General features: G+C 59.2%; 2 protein-coding genes across 3 annotated transcripts; one reads left to right on the top strand and one right to left on the bottom strand.

Moving 5' to 3' along the window:
• Positions 1-1,074: 1,074 nt before the first annotated feature.
• GSK3A (glycogen synthase kinase 3 alpha) lies at positions 1,075-10,627 on the top strand. The gene is made up of 11 exons (XM_032388421.1): positions 1,075-1,476; positions 3,333-3,520; positions 4,920-5,003; positions 5,161-5,271; positions 6,853-6,983; positions 7,081-7,187; positions 8,151-8,248; positions 8,336-8,431; positions 8,782-8,968; positions 9,292-9,384; positions 9,935-10,627. Exons 1-11 carry the CDS (start codon positions 1,194-1,196, stop codon positions 10,006-10,008), a joined length of 1,452 nt encoding a protein of 483 aa, XP_032244312.1. The 5' UTR covers positions 1,075-1,193; the 3' UTR covers positions 10,009-10,627.
• Positions 10,628-10,729: 102 nt separating this feature from the next.
• Positions 10,730-17,677, bottom strand: ZNF526 (zinc finger protein 526). 2 transcript variants are annotated; one of them, XM_032388419.1, is made up of 3 exons: positions 17,593-17,677; positions 15,608-15,707; positions 10,730-15,512 (listed from the first exon to the last, which is right to left on the bottom strand). In XM_032388419.1, the coding sequence occupies exon 3, from the start codon at positions 15,493-15,495 to the stop codon at positions 13,483-13,485; it is 2,013 nt and encodes a 670-aa protein (XP_032244310.1). In that variant the 5' UTR covers positions 15,496-15,512; positions 15,608-15,707; positions 17,593-17,677; the 3' UTR covers positions 10,730-13,482. The 2 variants fall into 2 exon arrangements, with proteins under 2 accessions (XP_032244310.1, XP_032244311.1); XM_032388420.1 differs by lacking the exon at positions 15,608-15,707 and having other exon boundaries at positions 17,593-17,663.
• Between the last annotated feature and the right edge of the window lie 634 nt (positions 17,678-18,311).

The raw sequence follows: 18,311 nt of genomic DNA, 5'->3' as shown, positions 1-18,311 counted from the left end.
CCAAATTGTTTGAGGGGGATTTTTCCTTCCTGATTTGTGGAAACTTGGAATTTGGAATGTTTGGACTCCCATTTTCCTGCAGCCCCTGACCAACTTCAGCTCTTTCTTGGGGCCTGGGGAGGGGAAGGAGGCGTTGAACACTCTGCAGTCTCCCGCAAGGGACTGATGTCTTTCTCACCTTTGGCTCTCGCTTTTCCAAAAGTACCGATTGGACTTCACTTCCCAGCAAGCCTCTGCAGCCTCGTCTCATAAAGGGTCAGGATCCGGTCTGGACTATTACCCAGCATGCTCCGGGCTCCTGGTAGCTCCCTCCCCCTCAAACGGAGAGGCTGCCTTGAACTCCATTTCCCAGAAGACACAAAGGCTCTCTGTAGCAACTACTCTGAAGCCTTGGTGTTGACTACATTTCCCGGCAGGGACTGCGGCCTAGCATAGGAAGGCAGAAGAACGCCGTACCTACCTATTCTATTTTCTAGCCTATCTCCGTAATTGCAGTCTCTACTTGGGGCTTGGGGAGCACATGGGACTCCATTTCCCGGCGTGCTTTGGAAGTCGCGTTACACCTGCAATGCGGTGAGGGCGTGGTGACGACTCCATTTCCCGGCTTGCCTCACGGCCCGATGTCTGCGGATGCACCGGCGCCGACTCAATTTCCCACAGTGCACTTGGCGCCGATCGGCATACACAGCCAATAGACTAAATGAGCGTCTGGACTCTGTTTCCCGGCGTGCATCAGGCCTACAAAGCTCACCGAAAGAGTGGCTGCAACTACATTTCTGAAACACACCTAGGGCTTGTAGTTGCTGCAGTGGAGTGAGTGTGTGACTCTGACTCCACTTCCTAAAGTGCTTCAGAGTCCGCCGTCGACACATTCCCCTGATTTATTGCCCAGGACTCTATTTCCTGATGTGCAGCGCGACCCGTCATCCCCCGCGGTGGGCTCTGAAGCCTTTGCAGACTCCATTTCCCGGCGTGCCACGCGGTTCCCTGTGCGGACCGAGGGCGGCGACGGCGGCGCGTAGGGCAGGCGGACTGCATCTCCCGGCGTGCCCCGCGGCGGGCGCTGGGCCGGAGCCGGAGCCCGAGCGGCGCGGCCTGGAAGAGGCCGGAGCCCGGGGTAGGCGGCGGCAGCGGCGGCGGCGGGGGCAGCCCGGGCAGCCCGAGCCCCGCGGCCTGGGCCTGCGCTCGGCGCCATGAGCGGTGGCGCGCCTTCAGGGGGCGGCCCTGGGGGCTCGGGCCGGGCGCGGACCAGCTCGTTCGCGGAGCCAGGCGGCGGCGGAGGCGGCGGCGGCGGCGGCCCCGGGGGCTCGGCCTCCGGCCCCGGCGGCAGCGGCGGTGGGAAGGCGTCGGTCGGAGCCATGGGTGGGGGCGTGGGGGCCTCGAGTTCCGGGGGCGGACCCAGCGGCAGCGGCGGAGGCGGCAGCGGCGGCCCCGGTGCGGGCACTAGCTTCCCGCCGCCCGGAGTGAAGCTGGGCCGTGAGTATTAGCGGCGTCCGTGGGGGGTGGAGATCAGGGTTCCTGAAGCCCTTCAGACGTCGATCAGGTTCTTCCATATGCCCAGATAGGAGCTCCAGCTCACTGGGCTTCCCAAAGATGGGATCTGAGCTCTCCCCCTCGCAGAGAAAGGGATTGAGGGGTTACCATCAATTGGAGTTTAGGATTAGAATTAGTAATTCTCAAAAAACAGAGGTCACAGATTCCTGTTCTTCCAGTACCGAGGTCTTGGATCCTTGAGCCTCAAAAACAGGAATCTGATGTTGCCATCCATTAGACAGCAGGATCAGGAGTCATCGTCGCTTGCAAATGGGGCTAGAGAGTTATTGTTCCCAAAAAGAATAAGATCACCATCACCCCAAAAGGAGGGGGATCTGAATTTGCTTCCCTTTAGAGGATGGGGATTTGGAATGAATATCACATAGAAACGGATTTGGGCTTACTCTGTCCCCAAAAGATAGGGTCACGGCTTCCCAAACCTGGTATCCAGGCAATCTGTGATTTTTAAAACGCAAGACCTGCACCCATCTATAACAGAACTGTATCCCCAATGGTAGGAATTAATGGTTGCTGCTTCTTAGAAATAAGGACAAACTAGGAATCAGTGCATCCTGCAGATCAAGTCCATAGTCACTTTTCTTTGGCTTGGGGCACCTGGCTGGTTCAGTCGGTAGAGTATGCAACTCTTGATCTTGGGGTCATGAGTTCGAGCCCCACGTTTGGGGTAGAATTTATTAAAAAACAAACAAACAAACAAAAAAACTTGTCATGGTGGGTGTTTTTCCACAAAAATGGAACAGAATCAGGAAGGGTCACAGTTCCCCATAGAAGATGGATCTGAGGTTAAATCCCCTTCATTATCCGGAGATATGGTGTCACTGGCTCTGGAAGAATAGCTATAGGATAATCTTCTTCCAAAAGACGGTGACACTGACCCCTCAAAACAGATTTGATTTATCAGTGACCCGTTTTCTTTGGGGAACTGATGAAAGGTTCCCCAAAGAAAAGGGATCACTCTTCCCCAAGAACGCCATAAAGGTTTGCTGCTGTCTAGAGAATGGAACTGGGAATTACAGCTTTCCTTCAAATGCCTGAGGCCTGGATAGCTCCTTGTTAACGGAGGTCAGGTTCACCATTCCCACCACTTGTCCAGTGGGGGCCACCCAAATACATGAAGGGGTCTGGGGCTCTGGACCACACAGATGAGGTCAGGTCAGCACCTTTTCGAACCCCAAAGTATTTGGGGAAGGGCTAACTGTCCCCCAAAAGTGAGAGCCATGGCACTGGGCACTCACACCTGGAGGAGTCCTTTCTGCCACCAAAACCCAGTGGCAGTTACCAGCTCTACCAAGTAGGACTTAGAGGTCACTATCCCCCAAGCTGTCAGAAGCAAAAGTAAAAAAGCAAAAGTACCTCAGGGTTACTGCTCCGGAAAGTGGAAGAGACTGGGTCAGGCTTTCCCCAGTCAGGAGGGGGCCCCAGCAGGCAATAAGCTCAAGAGTGGATAGAGTGTGAGGATGCCCTCAAACCAAGAGGGACCAGTGATTTACTGCTTACTAGCGATAGAAATTACGGCTTATCAACACTTGAACAGCAAGAGGTTTATTTGTCATTGTCCCCCCACATGAGAAATGGCAGGATTTAGGGTTCCCTGAAGGGAAGAGGAGAAAGGGCGCCTGGAGGTATCCAACACCCACCTTTGCTCAAAGACAAGGAAGGGATAAGGAGGCCCCCAGTGAGCATCCTGTAGTGATTTCCCTCCCTCCCACAGCCCTGTGTGATCGGGTGGCGGCAAGAAGGGGAAGGTCAGTGGATCGTGTGTCCCCTTTGTTCCCCAGGTGACAGCGGGAAGGTGACCACAGTGGTAGCCACTCTAGGCCAAGGCCCGGAGCGCTCCCAGGAGGTGGCTTACACAGACATCAAAGTGATTGGCAATGGCTCCTTTGGGGTCGTGTACCAGGCACGGCTGGCTGAGACCAGGGAACTGGTGGCCATCAAGAAGGTTCTCCAGGACAAGAGGTTCAAGGTAGCTTGGGGCAAATGGGGACAAGGAAGTGTGACCAGGCAGGATGGGCGAGAGGGCCCTAGTGAGAGTGCTGGACTTGGGTTTCCACAGGGATCTGAACATGGGCCAGAGAAGGGAAGAAGAAGGGAGTGAATTGTGTGGAAGATGGGGGTGCGGGTTCCACGAGAGCCCAGAGCTGATGTTTATTGGGCTTTGGGTTGGTGTGAAGTGCTTTGTAGGCAAGTTCATATTTAATTCACGTGAAGATTCTTTGAGGGTAGGTATTGGTGTGTTGCTAAGACTGAGACTCGGATAAGAGAATTAACTTGAGGGCAAGACTAGACTCTGGCTTGTCTGATCCCGAAGCCTCCCACCTTACCCACTAAGTTACCCTTCTGCACAGAGAGGGAAGGACGCTGGTAGAGGTGATGAGTGTGTTTGTGAAGGTCATGCTCTGACCCAGGTGCTTGGCAAGTGCAGGGTGAAATCCAGCCTGCCCTGTGCCCACCAAACCATTGTGCCTTGGTGTGGGGCTGTATCTCCCTGAGGAAGGGGTGCCCTTTCCTCCTTCATACAGCTGTGCCCTGGAACCTAGTGGAAGCCCAGGGAACAAGGAGAAGATGGAAAAGGTGGAGGTTGAGGGCTACTTGGCGTCGTAAGGACTGGCGTTTTGGAGCGTAGGCTAGTCTGGATATAAAGGACCCGAGCCTAAGCTGGGAGGGAACCAGGTCAGGGCCTGGGTCTTGGCAGTGAGAACCCTCGGGCAGGAGGAACTCCAGAGTGTGGGTCAGAATTTGATTAGTGTTGAGTCCCAGAAGTGAGAGGGATCTGAGGGCAGGAGTTCCCGAGGCCAGAACTCAGGGGAACAGAGAATAGGGAAGAGACCAGGACCGTGTCTCGGAGAAGAGGCTGAGGCTGGACCCCCTATGGGAAGATGGAAGTCTGGAGCCTGGGACTCAGGATCCAAGTCACGGTTCAAGGGCCCAGATGCCTCTAGGAGAAGCAATAGAGAGGAGTGGGGACCAGGGTGAATTGGGTGGCCAGTACTTGTCTTTTGTCACTCAGGCCTTGTGTGGCCATGTCATCTGATTATTCAAGACAAGCTGGAAAACTGAATTTATATGTGAAGACATTTGATTTTCAAAGGTCAGCAATAAATCGGACACTTTTGAATGGTGGGCTGAAAAAAAAACCCATCTGTAGGTTGGGTTTAGCCCATAGGCCTCCAGCTTGTGTGTAAGGGGAATGGGTTGGGGTGAGGAATTAGGGGCTGCCCCAGAGGGGCCCTGGAGCTGGGATGCGAGGAGTCAGCGCCTGGCTCCGTTGGCAGGAGTGGAGGAGCAGGGCTGTGGCAAGGGGCGAGGGAGGGGAGGCAGGGAGAGTCGGCTGTTGTCTGAGGCGCTTTCCCTTTGCTTCCAAGAACCGAGAGCTGCAGATTATGCGTAAGCTGGACCACTGCAATATCGTGAGGCTGAGATACTTCTTCTACTCTAGTGGGGAGAAGGTGAGACCTTGGGTGTGCGGGGGAGTCCTCCACCCGTGTTCCTGCCTGCCTTTTCCCTGTGACTGCCAGTCCTTCCCCCGTTACCCCCACGAGCCTTCCCTCCCCTTCCCCACCCCGTTCCTCACAGTGCCTCACACCTCTCCTTTGCACTCTGCAGAAAGACGAGCTTTATCTAAATCTGGTGCTGGAATACGTGCCCGAGACAGTGTACCGGGTGGCCCGCCATTTCACCAAGGCCAAGTTGACCATCCCTATCATCTATGTCAAGGTGGGCAGGCAGGCAGGCAGGCTGTTGGGACCCAGGCCTACAAAGCCAGGGACCCTGGATCCTCCTGTCTTCTGTGGGTTCCCTCATCCTCCAGATTTATGTTGCTGTCTGCAGACTTTGCGTTGCCTGTCCTTGTCTCCATAACCGCCATAGACGGAGCTTGCCCAGTGCTGGGCAGGGCACCCTGAGGCCTGACTGAATCAGGGAGGCAGGCTGACTGGGGTCTGGGGAGACTGCAAGGGACCTGCTCGGGTCCACCTGGGAGCCCGGTGGCACCAGTGGTGTTGGTGGAGTTAGCTCGGAATTGGGCTGGGGCCTGAGAATGCCAAGGGAGAGACACTGAGGTCCGAGTCCTGGCCTTCGGAGCCTTGGCAGAAGGGGGTGGGAAGGAGGCGGGAAGGAGGCAGGGCTGGAGGAAAGCCTGCCTCTCCATCATCTGTGCAGGCTCATCCCCCAGGGCCTGGTGCTGTGGCCCGGGTGTTACTCTCCTAGCTGGTGTTTGAATGAATGGGTGAATGGATCAGGGAGCCGAGGGCTGATGTGGAGAGTGGAGGCTGCAGCTGCCTTCAGCATCGGGAGGAAGTGGGTGGGTTCAGGTTTGATGAAGGTTGCTCCTCCTGCCGGCCTTAAGAACCCTGGGCCCAGGTGGGCCACAGAGCTCTACCGGTGGTTGGTGTTGGGGGACCCTGCTTCCCGGGAGGGGAGTCCTCTGGTTTGGTGAATCCCTACCATGGCTGCCTGGTGCTGAACCCAGCACCGAGCAATTCCAGAAGCCCAGTTGACTAAGACCCAGACTTTGTTCCGGGAGAGCTCTGTTTAGCCAAGCGGACAGCTGTTGTCACAAAGAACTATAAAACGACTAGCAACTGCCATATTAGAAGGAGCACAGGGAATTCTGGAAACAGGCCCCCAGGCCTGCCTGCTTTGGGGGATAAGAAGGATCAAGGAAGGCTTCCCGGAGCTCATCAGGTGCAGGGTGAGGAAGCGGCATCTCTAGCCAAGGGCAGCAGAAACAGAGGAGGAGGGGGGCCCGGGAAGCTGGCCTGAGCAGTTCTGTGTGCTGGGCACTGGTCTAGGCCCTGGGGGATGCGGCGGCGGAGATGAACACACCAAGATCCCTGCTCTCTTGGCACTTATGTTGTAATCAGTGGGAGGGAGAGTGGCAGGAAAATCCAGCCGGAGAGAGGCTAGTCCGTGGGTGGTTTTGACTGGCAGACGAAGGAGGCTGAGCCCTTCCTATAGCCGGTGGTTTTGGAGCTGAGTGACTGGCTCCCACAAGGCCTTCCTGACGTCGGGCTTCTGCTGAGGTGTGTGGCCAAGGTAGCATTCTCGAAGTGGGGAGCGGCAGTGGCCCGGATGTTGCAGATGCCCCATCCTGAACTTACGGAATCGGAAACTCTGGGAGCAGGACCCAGGGGTCCCTGTTTTAACAAGCCCTTGCAGTGATTCTGGCACATACTAAAGCTTGAGGTCCCGGGGGCAGCAGGAGAGGTTTTGAGCCAGGGAGAGGAGCGCGGGAGGGCCCTGGAGGCCAGGCGGGCAGAGCTGGGCTGCAGCTGTGCCGTCCCCTGCCCCTCCCAGGTGTACATGTACCAGCTCTTCCGGAGCTTGGCCTACATCCACTCCCAGGGGGTGTGTCACCGCGACATCAAGCCCCAGAACCTGCTGGTGGACCCCGACACTGCTGTCCTCAAGCTCTGCGATTTTGGCAGGTGGGCCTGACCTGGAGTGCGCGGGTTGGCCGAAGGGGCGGGGGGGGGACACCCCAACCCTCGCCTTCTGTTCACTCCTGCCCCTCTCTTCCCACAGCGCAAAGCAGTTGGTCCGGGGGGAGCCCAACGTCTCGTACATCTGTTCTCGCTACTACCGGGCCCCGGAGCTGATCTTTGGAGCCACTGATTACACCTCATCCATTGGTCAGACTTACGGGAGGGCGGGGGTGGGCAGCGGCGGGCGCGGCAGCTCTTGCGTTTTCTGTGGGCTGTGGGCCGCGCTCGGTGATACAAGCCTAACCTGTGTTCTTTTATCCAGTCCTCCCGAACTTCGGGGGGCGACGCTGGCGTCTGCTCGCTTCACAGACGAGCAGGCTGAGGCGGAGAGCGGGGAGGCCGCCTGCCTGCATTTGCACCGCTGGGGCTGGGCAGGGCTGGGCTGGGCAAGCTGACCTGACTTCAGAGTCCACTCGGGCTCTGGAACCTCCCAGTCTGCCCTCTCCTCTCGGCCTGGGGGGGGACGGGCTGAGCCCCGGAGGAGGGGCTGCCGGTGACCTTGCCAGCCCAAGGGTGTGACATGCTCATCTCACCAGGCCTCCGGGGGCTGTCCCCGTTGGTGGGGATGACAGTGCTACCTTCCAGGCTTGAGGAGAGGGCGTGAGGGGGTTGGGAGAGAACACTCATCAGCAGTGTGAACACACTGTGGTTCTTAGGGGTGAACTTGTGCCTCGGGGGGTCAAGGTACAGAGCAGGGAGGGGGCGAGAGTACCAGCCTGTAGCCGTTCCCGTGGGCAGGATAGAGCCTGGGCCCAGGACTTCAGGCTGGACCTGCCCGAGGCCCAAGAACACAGAGGCCTGTGCTAGGTACATCGGGCTGTCTGGAGGCCGGAGGTAGAGCAGGGGCTTCCTGGGCTCGCTGCCGGGAGAGGGGCAACGAAGGTGGCAAACACTTGGATCGCAGAGTGCGGCGCTGTCAGGCAGACCTGGAGGTTCAACAGCGGGCTCTCGTGTCCCTAAACCCTGCAGGACCTCGAGCAGGGTGCTTCTTCTCGGGGCCGAGTGAAAATGGGGCTCCTTCCTGGCACCCTCAGGATGACTGTGGGGGGAGAGAAGCGTTGGCGAGGGGCTGGGTGGGGCAGCCCTGACCCTCCCCGCATTCCCCCTCAGATGTGTGGTCAGCTGGCTGCGTACTGGCCGAGCTCCTCCTGGGCCAGCCCATCTTCCCCGGGGACAGTGGGGTAGACCAGCTGGTGGAGATCATCAAGGTGAGGGCACGGCAGGGTGGGCAGGGGTGGGCAGGGATGGGGCTGAGGGATAGGGGCTTTGGCTTAGACCCGTCCCTTCCTCTCCAGGTGCTGGGAACACCAACCCGGGAACAGATCCGAGAGATGAACCCCAACTACACGGAGTTCAAGTTTCCCCAGATTAAAGCTCACCCCTGGACAAAGGTGGGACGGGGCTAGGGGCTCAGGCAGCATGGCCGAGGTCCCCTTTGGAGGCCAGCTGGTCTTGGGACCTGGCTATAGAGTCAGGGCTTGGGAATGGGGCCGTAACTCATCAGGTTTCAAAGTTTATGGCATCTCCCATCCTCCGGAAGTTGAGGGTCCACGGTAAGTTTGAGTGCCATTTCTGTGCTGGGGAAACAGGCTCCCTGCAGGGCCTGTCCCATGACGGGACCCCCGCGAGCTGCTCACCCCAAAGAACGTGGTTTCCCCTCAGTGGTTGTGCCTCGTATGGGAAGTGGGGGTGCGGGAGTCCACAGTGCCTGGGCGGCTCACCCTCCTGACCACCCCCTAAGGTGTTCAAATCTCGAACGCCGCCGGAGGCCATCGCACTCTGCTCGAGCCTGCTGGAGTACACACCGTCCTCAAGGCTCTCCCCTCTGGAAGCCTGCGCCCACAGCTTCTTTGATGAACTGCGATGTCACGGAACCCAGCTCCCCAACAACCGCCCGCTTCCCCCGCTCTTCAATTTCAGTCCTGGAGGTGAGGGCACGGCTTGGGATGCAGGGAGCCGGAAGGGCAGGCAAAGGTTGTGGAGGAGGGCTTGGTGTTAGAGAGAGGAGCGGGCTGGTGAGGGAGGGGCGCTCGGGAGATGCCCCCGATGCTGGAGCCCCGAAGCTGCTGCACCCGTGCTCTGCGGTCACCTGTGCTGGGCCCCTTCTGGTTTGTCATTTAAAGCGTTCAGTAGCTACACGTGTCAGCTGGCCTTGCCAAGAGCTGGGTCGCTACCTGGTGCCCCTTTCTAACCCCGACCCCGTCTCCCAACACCCCGCCTCCTGACTGGGCATGTCCAATCCTGTCTCTAGAACTCTCCATCCAACCATCTCTCAACGCCATTCTCATCCCTCCTCACTTGAGGTCCCCAGCGGGCACTGCCTCCCTCACTCCATCCTCACAAGGTAGGTCGGGGGCCCTCTGCTTCTCAGCCTGGGAGGCCAGCCTGTGCCTACAGCCCCGGAGTTCCCCGCACGGGTGTGGAAATTGTTGACATCTGATAGCATACACGTGAACAGCCAGCTTCATCGGGTCTCATTGCCTGTATTTGTGTTTAAGTGCCAACTGGAAAACCAAAGACCTACGTCTGGCTTGCATAAACAAACAAAATGTTAAATTTGTTGCCCACATTTAAAAATTGAGGCCACTGCATGTTACAAATCCAGATTTCCTATGTCTCTTGGGGAAGAAAATCCGACTGGGCAGCAGTGGGCCTGCCTTTCCTCAGGGCAGTGCTGTGAGTTGGGGCCAAGTTCTAGCCGCCCTCTCTTCTGTGGGGCCCGGCTGTCTGGTGAGTCACTCAGTGAGCAGCCTGGCCCTTTGGCGTCCGAGTAAGCAGCGCTGGACCTAGAGCGGCAGCTGTCCGTTTCTGATGTAGCATCCCCCACCGGGTTCCTGCTCTTGGGGGAGGTCTGAGAGGCAAAGGGTAACTGTCTGCTTTTTCCTCCCCCTCAGCTTTAAGTGAGGCTCAGACCGGCTCGGACTGGCAGTCACCCGACGCCACAGCTCCCCTCACTAACTCTTCCTGAGGGCCCCACCAACAGCTCTTCCATCTGGGAGCCCCCAGTGGGGCTGGGAAGGGGGACCATAGCCCATCAAGCTCCTGACCTGGCTGGGCCCCTAGACTAGAGGGCAGAGGTAAATGAGTCCCTGTCCCTACCTCCAGTCCCTCCCTCACCAGCCTCACCCTGTGGTGGGCTTTTTAAGAGGATTTTAACTGGTTGTGGGGAGGGAAGAGAAGGAAGGACAGGGGGTTGGGAGGCATGAGGACCTCCTACCCCCTTGGCCCCCTCCCCTCCTCCTGGGCCTATACTCCTCCAACCCCTCCTCCCTTCCTGTGTCCCTTGTAAATAGAACCAGACCAGCCCGTCTGCTCCTCTTCCCTTCCCGCCACCCCCCTCGGGTGTAAATAGATTGTTATAATTTTTTTCTTAAAGAAAACGTCGATTCACACCGTCCAACCTGGCCCGTCCCCCTTCTACAGCTGTGTCCCCCCTCCTGTCCTCGGCCCCTGAGATCTCCTCCCTCCTCTCCCCACCCTGGAGGGCTGAGGGGTGGGTGTGGGGGAGCTCCCCGTGTCTTAGTCTCCACAGTAAGGTTTGCCTGTGTACAGACCTCCGTTCAATAAATTATTGGCATGAAAACCTGCTTCCTGTCTGGCTGCCTTGTCTCCATGGAGGTGAGGGAGGTGTCCTGAGGGGCTGTGCTGGGACAGGACCTCTCAGGCAGGGGCACCGTGGACAGTGACGCCGGGCTGCGCTGCCGGAGGCCTGACTGCCGGCCCTGGCTCACGTGCCCAGCCTCCCCAGGCCTCCGCTCTCCTTCACACATGTGATGAACAGAGTCTGGCTCATCCGCTGCAGAGGCCTCGGGGGAGCCGGCCTCATGGACCCCGCCATCGTCCTCTTCTGCCTCAGGAGGGAGGCAGGCACTGTCCTCCCCAGGTGACAGTTGAGAACTGGGGATCAGGGGTCAAGGCCATAGACAGAAAGTGGCAGAGTCAAGACTTGAACAGAGGGCTCTGTGTCCCACAGCCCGAGCTACCTGCTGCTTCGCGCGACACCAGATGACACGTAGTCACTCAGGCCAAAACAGCCTGGATGTAGACTCGTAGTGGGCACAGACATGGGCAGAGGAGCGGTCCTTAAACCCTAACAGATGTCCAAGCTTTCATTTCTGTTTCAAACAGGGCACATACCTGGCCCCCATCTCGGGATGCTGGGAAGCGACAAGCCTGGGAAGGTTGGTGCAGAGAACTTGGCTTCTTCCCTTGCTTTGAAAACATGCTGGGGCCAGATGGTGGGGCCACGGGCAGAGGGCAACGGCATCTCTTACATGTGGTGCCGATGGTATGTGAGGGCAGGAGGCCCCGGAAGTGGAAGGAGGCCTGGGGAGGAGCAACTGATAGGTCCTCCACTGGACTTCAATTGTGAAGAAAAAGGGAATGAGTTTGTCGTCGTTTTAAGTAAGCTCTACGTCCATTGCGGGGGGTGGGGGGCGCACTCAGCTTGAACTCACGACCCCGAGGTCAAGAGTTGCATGCTCTACTGACAGTCAGACAGGTGCCCCAAAAGGGGAATTCTGAACATGTCCCAAGAGTTCAGGGACTGTTCCTGTGGCACCTGGACTCTCCAGTCTGCTTAGGCCAGCCCCAGGGGTAACTGTATACTGCCCAGAACAATCCCTGGCCTTCCCTGCTCGATACCCTCTGGATACCACCTTGTTTGTAAGATGAATACATACAGCAAGCAGACCAGAGACAGCAGCAGGGCTGGTCCCCCTGCCTCCCTGCTGCTCACAACTGTTCAGCCACGAGGTCACTGAGGTGGTCCCTCACCCTCCCTCCCACTCCTGTGGCTTCTGCCCTAGTCTGGTCCCATCCTTTCCCTTCTCGACCATCTTCGGCCTCCCCCTGGCTCCACCTTCATGCCAGGGAGCCCTAAGCCCCACTTTTGACCCTCTCTTCCCCCCTATCCCACCTTGCCCCAACTTCTGGGGCAGGCTTTCCCTGCCTTCCCAGGTCCGGGCCTGCCTCCCTCCCAGACAACTCTCAGCCATAGCCTCCCCTGCCTGAACACCTCGCTCTGTAGAGGCCCGGCAGGAGCTTGCCCCAGGGACCTGCCATAAATCATCTGCTGCTGTTTAGAGAAGGAAGGACTGCCACCTTAGGTAACCTTTGAAAAGGTTGGGGATCCCTTCCTGTTCCTAAAACCTTTGACCTTTCGGGGGCCCCAACAAACCCCAACTGCTCTGTGACACCAGCTCACTTTTCCTCCAGCTGTAGCAAACCCTCCTCTGGGCGCCGCCCCCCTCCCCCCAGTCTCAGGTCACACTCACTCAACAGTACTGCTTAGAGACATGGGCTGAACGGACCCCCTGGCTTCAAATCTCCGCGACACTGCTGCCTACTCTGAGACCTTGGGTGAGTCTCTGTCCCTGGTTTCTCATCCGTACAACAGGGCTAACGCTGAGATCACCTCACAGGCCCGCTGGGTCACACTCCGTGTACGGCGCTGACCGCGTGCCTGCCACGGCTAGGCAGCCGCATTCGCTGTTACTGTAGCTGTGAATAACTGGACGGTCTCCAAGCAGACCAAGAACTCACCCTCCTCTGCGGTGCTGTCTGCCTGTGTTCTCTTCCTCTTTCGCTACCAGATTCCTAGTGTTCCCTCAAGGACTACCTCCTTTGGGACGGGGGGAGGGGCGGGGGGGAGGAGGGGTTGCTCCCTGCTCTGGGATCCCACTGTCCCTGCACATCCCCATCACAGCCCTGAGGACGGCGGGGCTGAGATCGGCCTGCTCCCCAGGGGCAGGGCAGAGGCCTGACTCCTCTCCGGCCCCCAGCATCGCCCAGCATGTGCGAGGGGGGCCTGAGGACTCCCAGGCTGAATGAATCAACAAGACACACTCAAGAGAGCAAGGCCATCTGTACTTGGGTGCTCCTCCTGCCCCGCCGTGTGCCTCCTGGGGCAGCGCCTGGCTCTGAGTCATCATCCCTGGGGCTCCGGCATCGCTCGGCGCGCAGTGGAGTACCTGGGTACCTATAGATTTCCTTCGACATTGTCAAAAGGGAGCTTAAGGGAGCCCAGAGAACTCAAGTACCTTTCTTTACCAGGCAGAGCCAAGTCCCGGGTGCCCCGGGGTCCAGGGGAGGGGAGGGCTTGGGGACGAGCGAGAGCCTGAAGAGGTATACGACGGTGCCCAGCACCGATGTGGCGCGTGGTCAGGGCTCAGGAAAGGTTACCTGACGTTGCCGGGCACCAGGGTGATGGATGCAGAGCCAAGAGTCTTGGCGAGCCCTGTTTTGCAACGCAGTGGGGTGACCTGGGATGGATCGCCATCAGGCCTCAGAGCTTCAGTTTCCCCACAGGCAGAGAAAAGTGGCAAGAGACACCAGGGCAGGGCCGTTGTGAGGAGTCCGGGGGTAAGAGGCCAGGGTGGGCCCCCCTCGTGCCCCCCCGAGGGGCCCACAACGGCCGTCTCACTGCTGCTCCCCAGCCGCGTCACACGAAGGCCGTGTCCAGCTGCAGGAGCCCGCCCGCCTCGCTGGCCCCCAGTGCCGCCTGGCACAGCTGCAGCGTGTCCTCCAGCGCCAGCGGCTGCGACGTCTCGATGATGGCGATGGTCTCCCCGAGCTCGGTGCACATGATAGTCTGCTGAGGCTCGGGCGGCGGCGGCGGCGGCGGGGGGGCGGGGGGCGGGGATCGCGGCGGCGGCGTTGGCGGTGGCGGGGGCCCGGGCCGGGCGCGGGCGTGGACGCGCTGGTGCAGCCGCAGGCCGGCCAGGGCGTGGAACCAGCGGCCGCAGGTCCCGCAGTAGTAGGGGCTCTTGCCGTACAGGCCGGGCACGGGCAGGCGGGGCGCGCGCGCGAAGGCCACGGGCCGCAGGTGCAGCCGCCGGTGCTGCTGCAGGTTGGAGCTCTGCGTGAAGCGCTTGCCGCAGTCCAGGCACTGGTAGGGCCGCACGCCCGTGTGCGTCAGCTGGTGGCGGCTGAGGTTGGCCAGGGAAGCGAACGTCTTGCCACACGAGTGGCACTGGAAGGGCCGCTCGCCCGTGTGCGTCCGCAGGTGGTTGCGCACGTGGACCAGCTTCTTGAAGCCCTTGCCGCACACGCCGCAGCGGTGCCGCCGCTCGGGGGGCCCGTGGACGGCGCGCCGGTGCCGCGAGAGCCGGGAGGCCGAGGCGAAGGACTTGGAGCACTGCGGGCAGGGCAGCTGGGCGGGCGGGGCGGGCGGCGGCGGCGGCGGGGGCGCGGGCTCGGCGGGCACCGGGGAGGCCGCCGCCGCCGCCGCCGCGGGGGGCGCCCCGCTCTTGCCGGCGTGCGTGCGCCGGTGGTAGAGAAACTTGGTCATGTTGCTGAACGTCTTGCCGCAGCGGCAGCGATGCAGCGGGTTGGCGGTGTGAGCCCGCCGGTGAGCCACCAATGTGAGCTCGGTGCCGAAGCCGCGGCCGCAGTCCACGCACAGGTAGCGCGCTTCGCCGCGGTGCAGCCGCAGGTGCTGCTCCAGGGACGCGGCCTTCTTGAAGACCTTGGAGCAGGTGGTACACTCGTGCGTGCCCCCGATGTGGGCCCGCCCGTGCGCCAGCAGCCGGTTGGCCGAGCTGAAGCTGCGCTGGCACTGGGTGCAGTGGAAGGGGTGGGCCGCCGATGCCGGGCCGCGGGAGGCCCGCCGGTGTCGCCGGCGCGCCTCCGCGGCCGCCCAGGGTTGGGGACAATCCGCACAGCCCTGGGCCCGGCTGGCTGTGGACCTGTCGCCTCCCGTAGCATCCTCACCGACCTCTGCCGCCACCTCCTCTTCCTCCTCTGTGTCTTCCTCTGTGTCTTCCTCCTCCTCCTCTTCCTCCTCCTCCTCTAGCCCGTTGCGCTCTTCTTTCTCTAGGGAGTCAAAGTGGGTGCCCTGATGCTCCAAGAACTCCTCGGGAGTGGCACAGAGGGTAGAGCACTCGGGACACTCGTAGGGCTCCATCTTAACTTCGGGTGGAGCGGGGGGCGGCGGGGGCGGCCCTGGTGGCTCGGTGGCTGCAGCAGAAAGGTGCCGGGCCTTGCGATGAGCCACCCACAGCTCAGGCGAGGGGAAGAGCTCCTGGCAGTCCCCGCACTGGTACTGGATCTGGCTTGCAGACTCCCGGAGGTGGACGTCCTGGTGGGCCAGGAGCTCGCCGGGGGACAGGATGAGCTGGTTGCACTCCCCGCACTGGAAGGGCCCTTCCTCAGGCCCTGCCATGAGCTCGGGCTCCAGGCCAGGATCCTGGGCGGCCAGTGCCTCGTCCTCGGTGACAGTGGGCACATGCTGTTCCTGGTGCGAGAGGACCTCCTCCAGCGTGTTGTAGAGACTGCCACACTCAGAGCACATGAACTGGTGATGCTGGAAGAAAAGGGACGAGGCCAGCGCCTCCCCAGGTGTCATCTCGGTCACCTCTGCTGACATCTCCCCGAACATCGGTGTTGACGTCTCCACCGCCCCTGGCGACATCTGTGTGGGCAGCTCAGCCACCTCAGCTGCCACCTCTGCCATGGTGGGGGGGGCAGTGCCTGGAGAAAGCAGGGGGAGCTGGTGAGACATCAGGAACCCAGGGGCGGTTGAGGGGGGGCGGCTCAGGAGCTTCCCCGCTCGTCCCCTCACTCACCAGCCTCTATCAATCAGCAAGCCTGGATCCAGTGCTGGTACCTCAGTTTTCAATAAACATGTGACTCCGAAGCGGATGCACGCCCCATGGTGCCAGACATCTGTAAGACAGCGACAGCCCCCTTCCGTCTGGCCCGATGCTACCATCCCTCCTTACCCGGAGGGCCACCCGCACCCTTTCTAAGAACACGTGTCTCTTTACGCCTCTTGTCCTTTGCCTGGATGGTTTCCTCACTGGGCACCACCTTTCCTCCTACCATATGGACACATACAGAGCAGCAAAGAGTTCAAGAGCACAGGCTTCTGGACCAGACTGCCCTTGGCTTGAATCTGAGCTCCAGCACGTTATTAACTTCCTCTCTCTGATGCTGTTCTGTCACCTGTGAAAGGGGGTAAAAGTAGTGCTGACCACAAAGGCCCTGGTGCCCGAGAAAGGTCAGACAGAACCATGACTTGTGGTTCTCCAGAACTGTTGTTCCGGAACCTGAAGTCTTTCCTGCTGCTATTCCCTCTGCCGAGAAAGTTCTCTCCTTTTCTGGTCTAGCAAAACCGTGCCCAGCATTTCCTTTGTGAAGCCTTTTCTGACATCTCTACATCCTCAGGGGGATGTCTACTCCTGCCTCCTTGGGGTTCCTGTGGTAATCTGTGCCACCTCTAGCAAAGCCAATATCACGAGCCCGGGATGAAGTCTGTGCTCCTCTTCAGACTGAGCATGCAGGCATGGCAGGTCTGATTCACTGTAGGTGCTGATGTTACCAACAAAACCACGGACCCGGGACGGGGATCTTTAACTTCTGAACTTCCCTCTACATGCCCCCATCTCCCTTTCTACATGTGTGGGCTCAACACAACCCAGGCCTCTGAGCCACTTGAGCAAATGACTGTGCCCCTTACAACCTAGTTTCTGAATCCAACCTCCACTGTCTCCATCTCTTCTTTAACTCATCTATTAGTGCCAGAGGCAGGTGGAGCTCAGCTTACAGCCAGACAGGCAAAGATGCTCATATTAAGCTCCCAGAGAGCAGGGAAGTTAGTTTTTTCATCACTGATATATTTTCAGCACCAAGAACAATGATTAGCCCACAACAGGTACTCAGTAGATATTCTGTGAATGAAAAATGCTCCCTCCAGGAAGTGAGGCCATGAGAGTCTAACTCTCCCTGTGCCCATCCCACTTCTCCCAACAGACCAACTTTCCCCATGGACCATGAACTCCCACAATAACACAGCCGAGCACATGACCCTGTTTTCAGTTGATGCCCAATACATGCTACCTGAATAAATGATTCACTAAAAGCCCAGGACTTACTTTTTCCTAACTACCTATTCCAACTCCCTCACTAATATTTGAATTACCACAGCCCTGCACACAACAGCCACCCAATAAAGGATCTGCCTGGAAGGAGTCAGCCCGGATCCCCAGAGTTCAGTTTTTCCTTGTTTACAGCCGCACTCCAAACAGAACTCCCATCGGGCGAGGCCCAAGGCCTGGTGTAAGGCTTACACACAAAGTAGGCACCCAGTACATGTCCCTCTGGAAGGTGGCCCAAGCAACCTAAAATTTGGACTTTTTGTCTATATTCCTCCTTTCCCAATTGCGGGATTGTGTACTATTGGTGGGGAGGAGATAGGGGCTTTTTACACGGTAGACCAGTAAGTCCTTCCAGGAAAGAACCCACCAGGGGCCTGGAAGTTCAACTTTTCCGCTACACGTCCCTTTTCACCGACCAGACTTATCAACTCCGCTGCATGAGAGCGCCCTGCAGGGGTGGGGGCGGCGGGCTCCAGGGGAGGGTCCTGCACGCCGCAAGAGTGGAATCAATGCTCTAGGGCACATAGGAAGGAGCGCTCTCCTTCCACTCCACGCCGCTCCCGCCCTAGCGCAGGCCCCAAGGCTCTTCGTCCCCCGGTGTCCCCTTCGTTCTACCTCCGCCCTCTCCCTACGCCCAGCGAACTCTTCCCCCGCCCGCCCCGCGGCGCCCTCACCCGTCTCTCTCGCCTCCTGCAGCCCCCGCCGCTCTTGACACAGACCCTCTCTGCTCCAGGCGTGCGGGACCCCTCACTATCCACGCCTCCCATTGGGAGGTGCCCTTACCCGTGGCAGCCAATCAGAGCCGTCAGCGAAGGGCACGCGCCCTTGCGCCTGCGTGTTGACGTTCAGGCGGGGCTCGGCGAGTTTCTCCACGCACACAACTGTTCCCTGTGGGCGGAGCTTGGGGGGGGGGCGGCTCAGGCAAGCGCCTGCGCAGTTCTTCTGGGCTGCCCTGCCAAAAATCAGTTAAGTGGTGAGAGAAGTGGGCATCATTGGAAAGCGAGGAGTGAACTGGGTGGCCGGATACCTTGACAGAGGTGTTATTTTGTAGCTGAAGAGGCTGAGCATCTCTGAGAGCATAGCTTTGGAGCCAGACACACTTGGGGTACTTCTCTCAGGGCCTCTCTTTCACTCCAGTGTAAAATGGGCTTGGATCACATCCACCTCAAAGGCTGTTGAGGGGATTGAATGAAATCAGACACGTAAAAGCGCTCAGCACTGATACACTGTGGATGCTCACTATAACCCATCTAACATGGACGTAGTCCTTCCCAGTTTGTAAAATTGCTTTCCCTTCCCTCCCACTCTTCACTTGATTTAACAATAGTCACTTATCGGGCGCCTACTGTGTGTCTGGCCCAGGAGTAGGCCTCAATAGGTGACAGTTGACATT

Source organism: Phoca vitulina, unplaced genomic scaffold (genome assembly GCF_004348235.1).
Source record: "Phoca vitulina isolate PV1807 unplaced genomic scaffold, GSC_HSeal_1.0 scaffold52, whole genome shotgun sequence".
In the NCBI taxonomy this organism is placed as follows: domain Eukaryota; kingdom Metazoa; phylum Chordata; class Mammalia; order Carnivora; family Phocidae; genus Phoca; species Phoca vitulina.
This window is presented reverse-complemented; position numbering and strand designations above follow the sequence as displayed.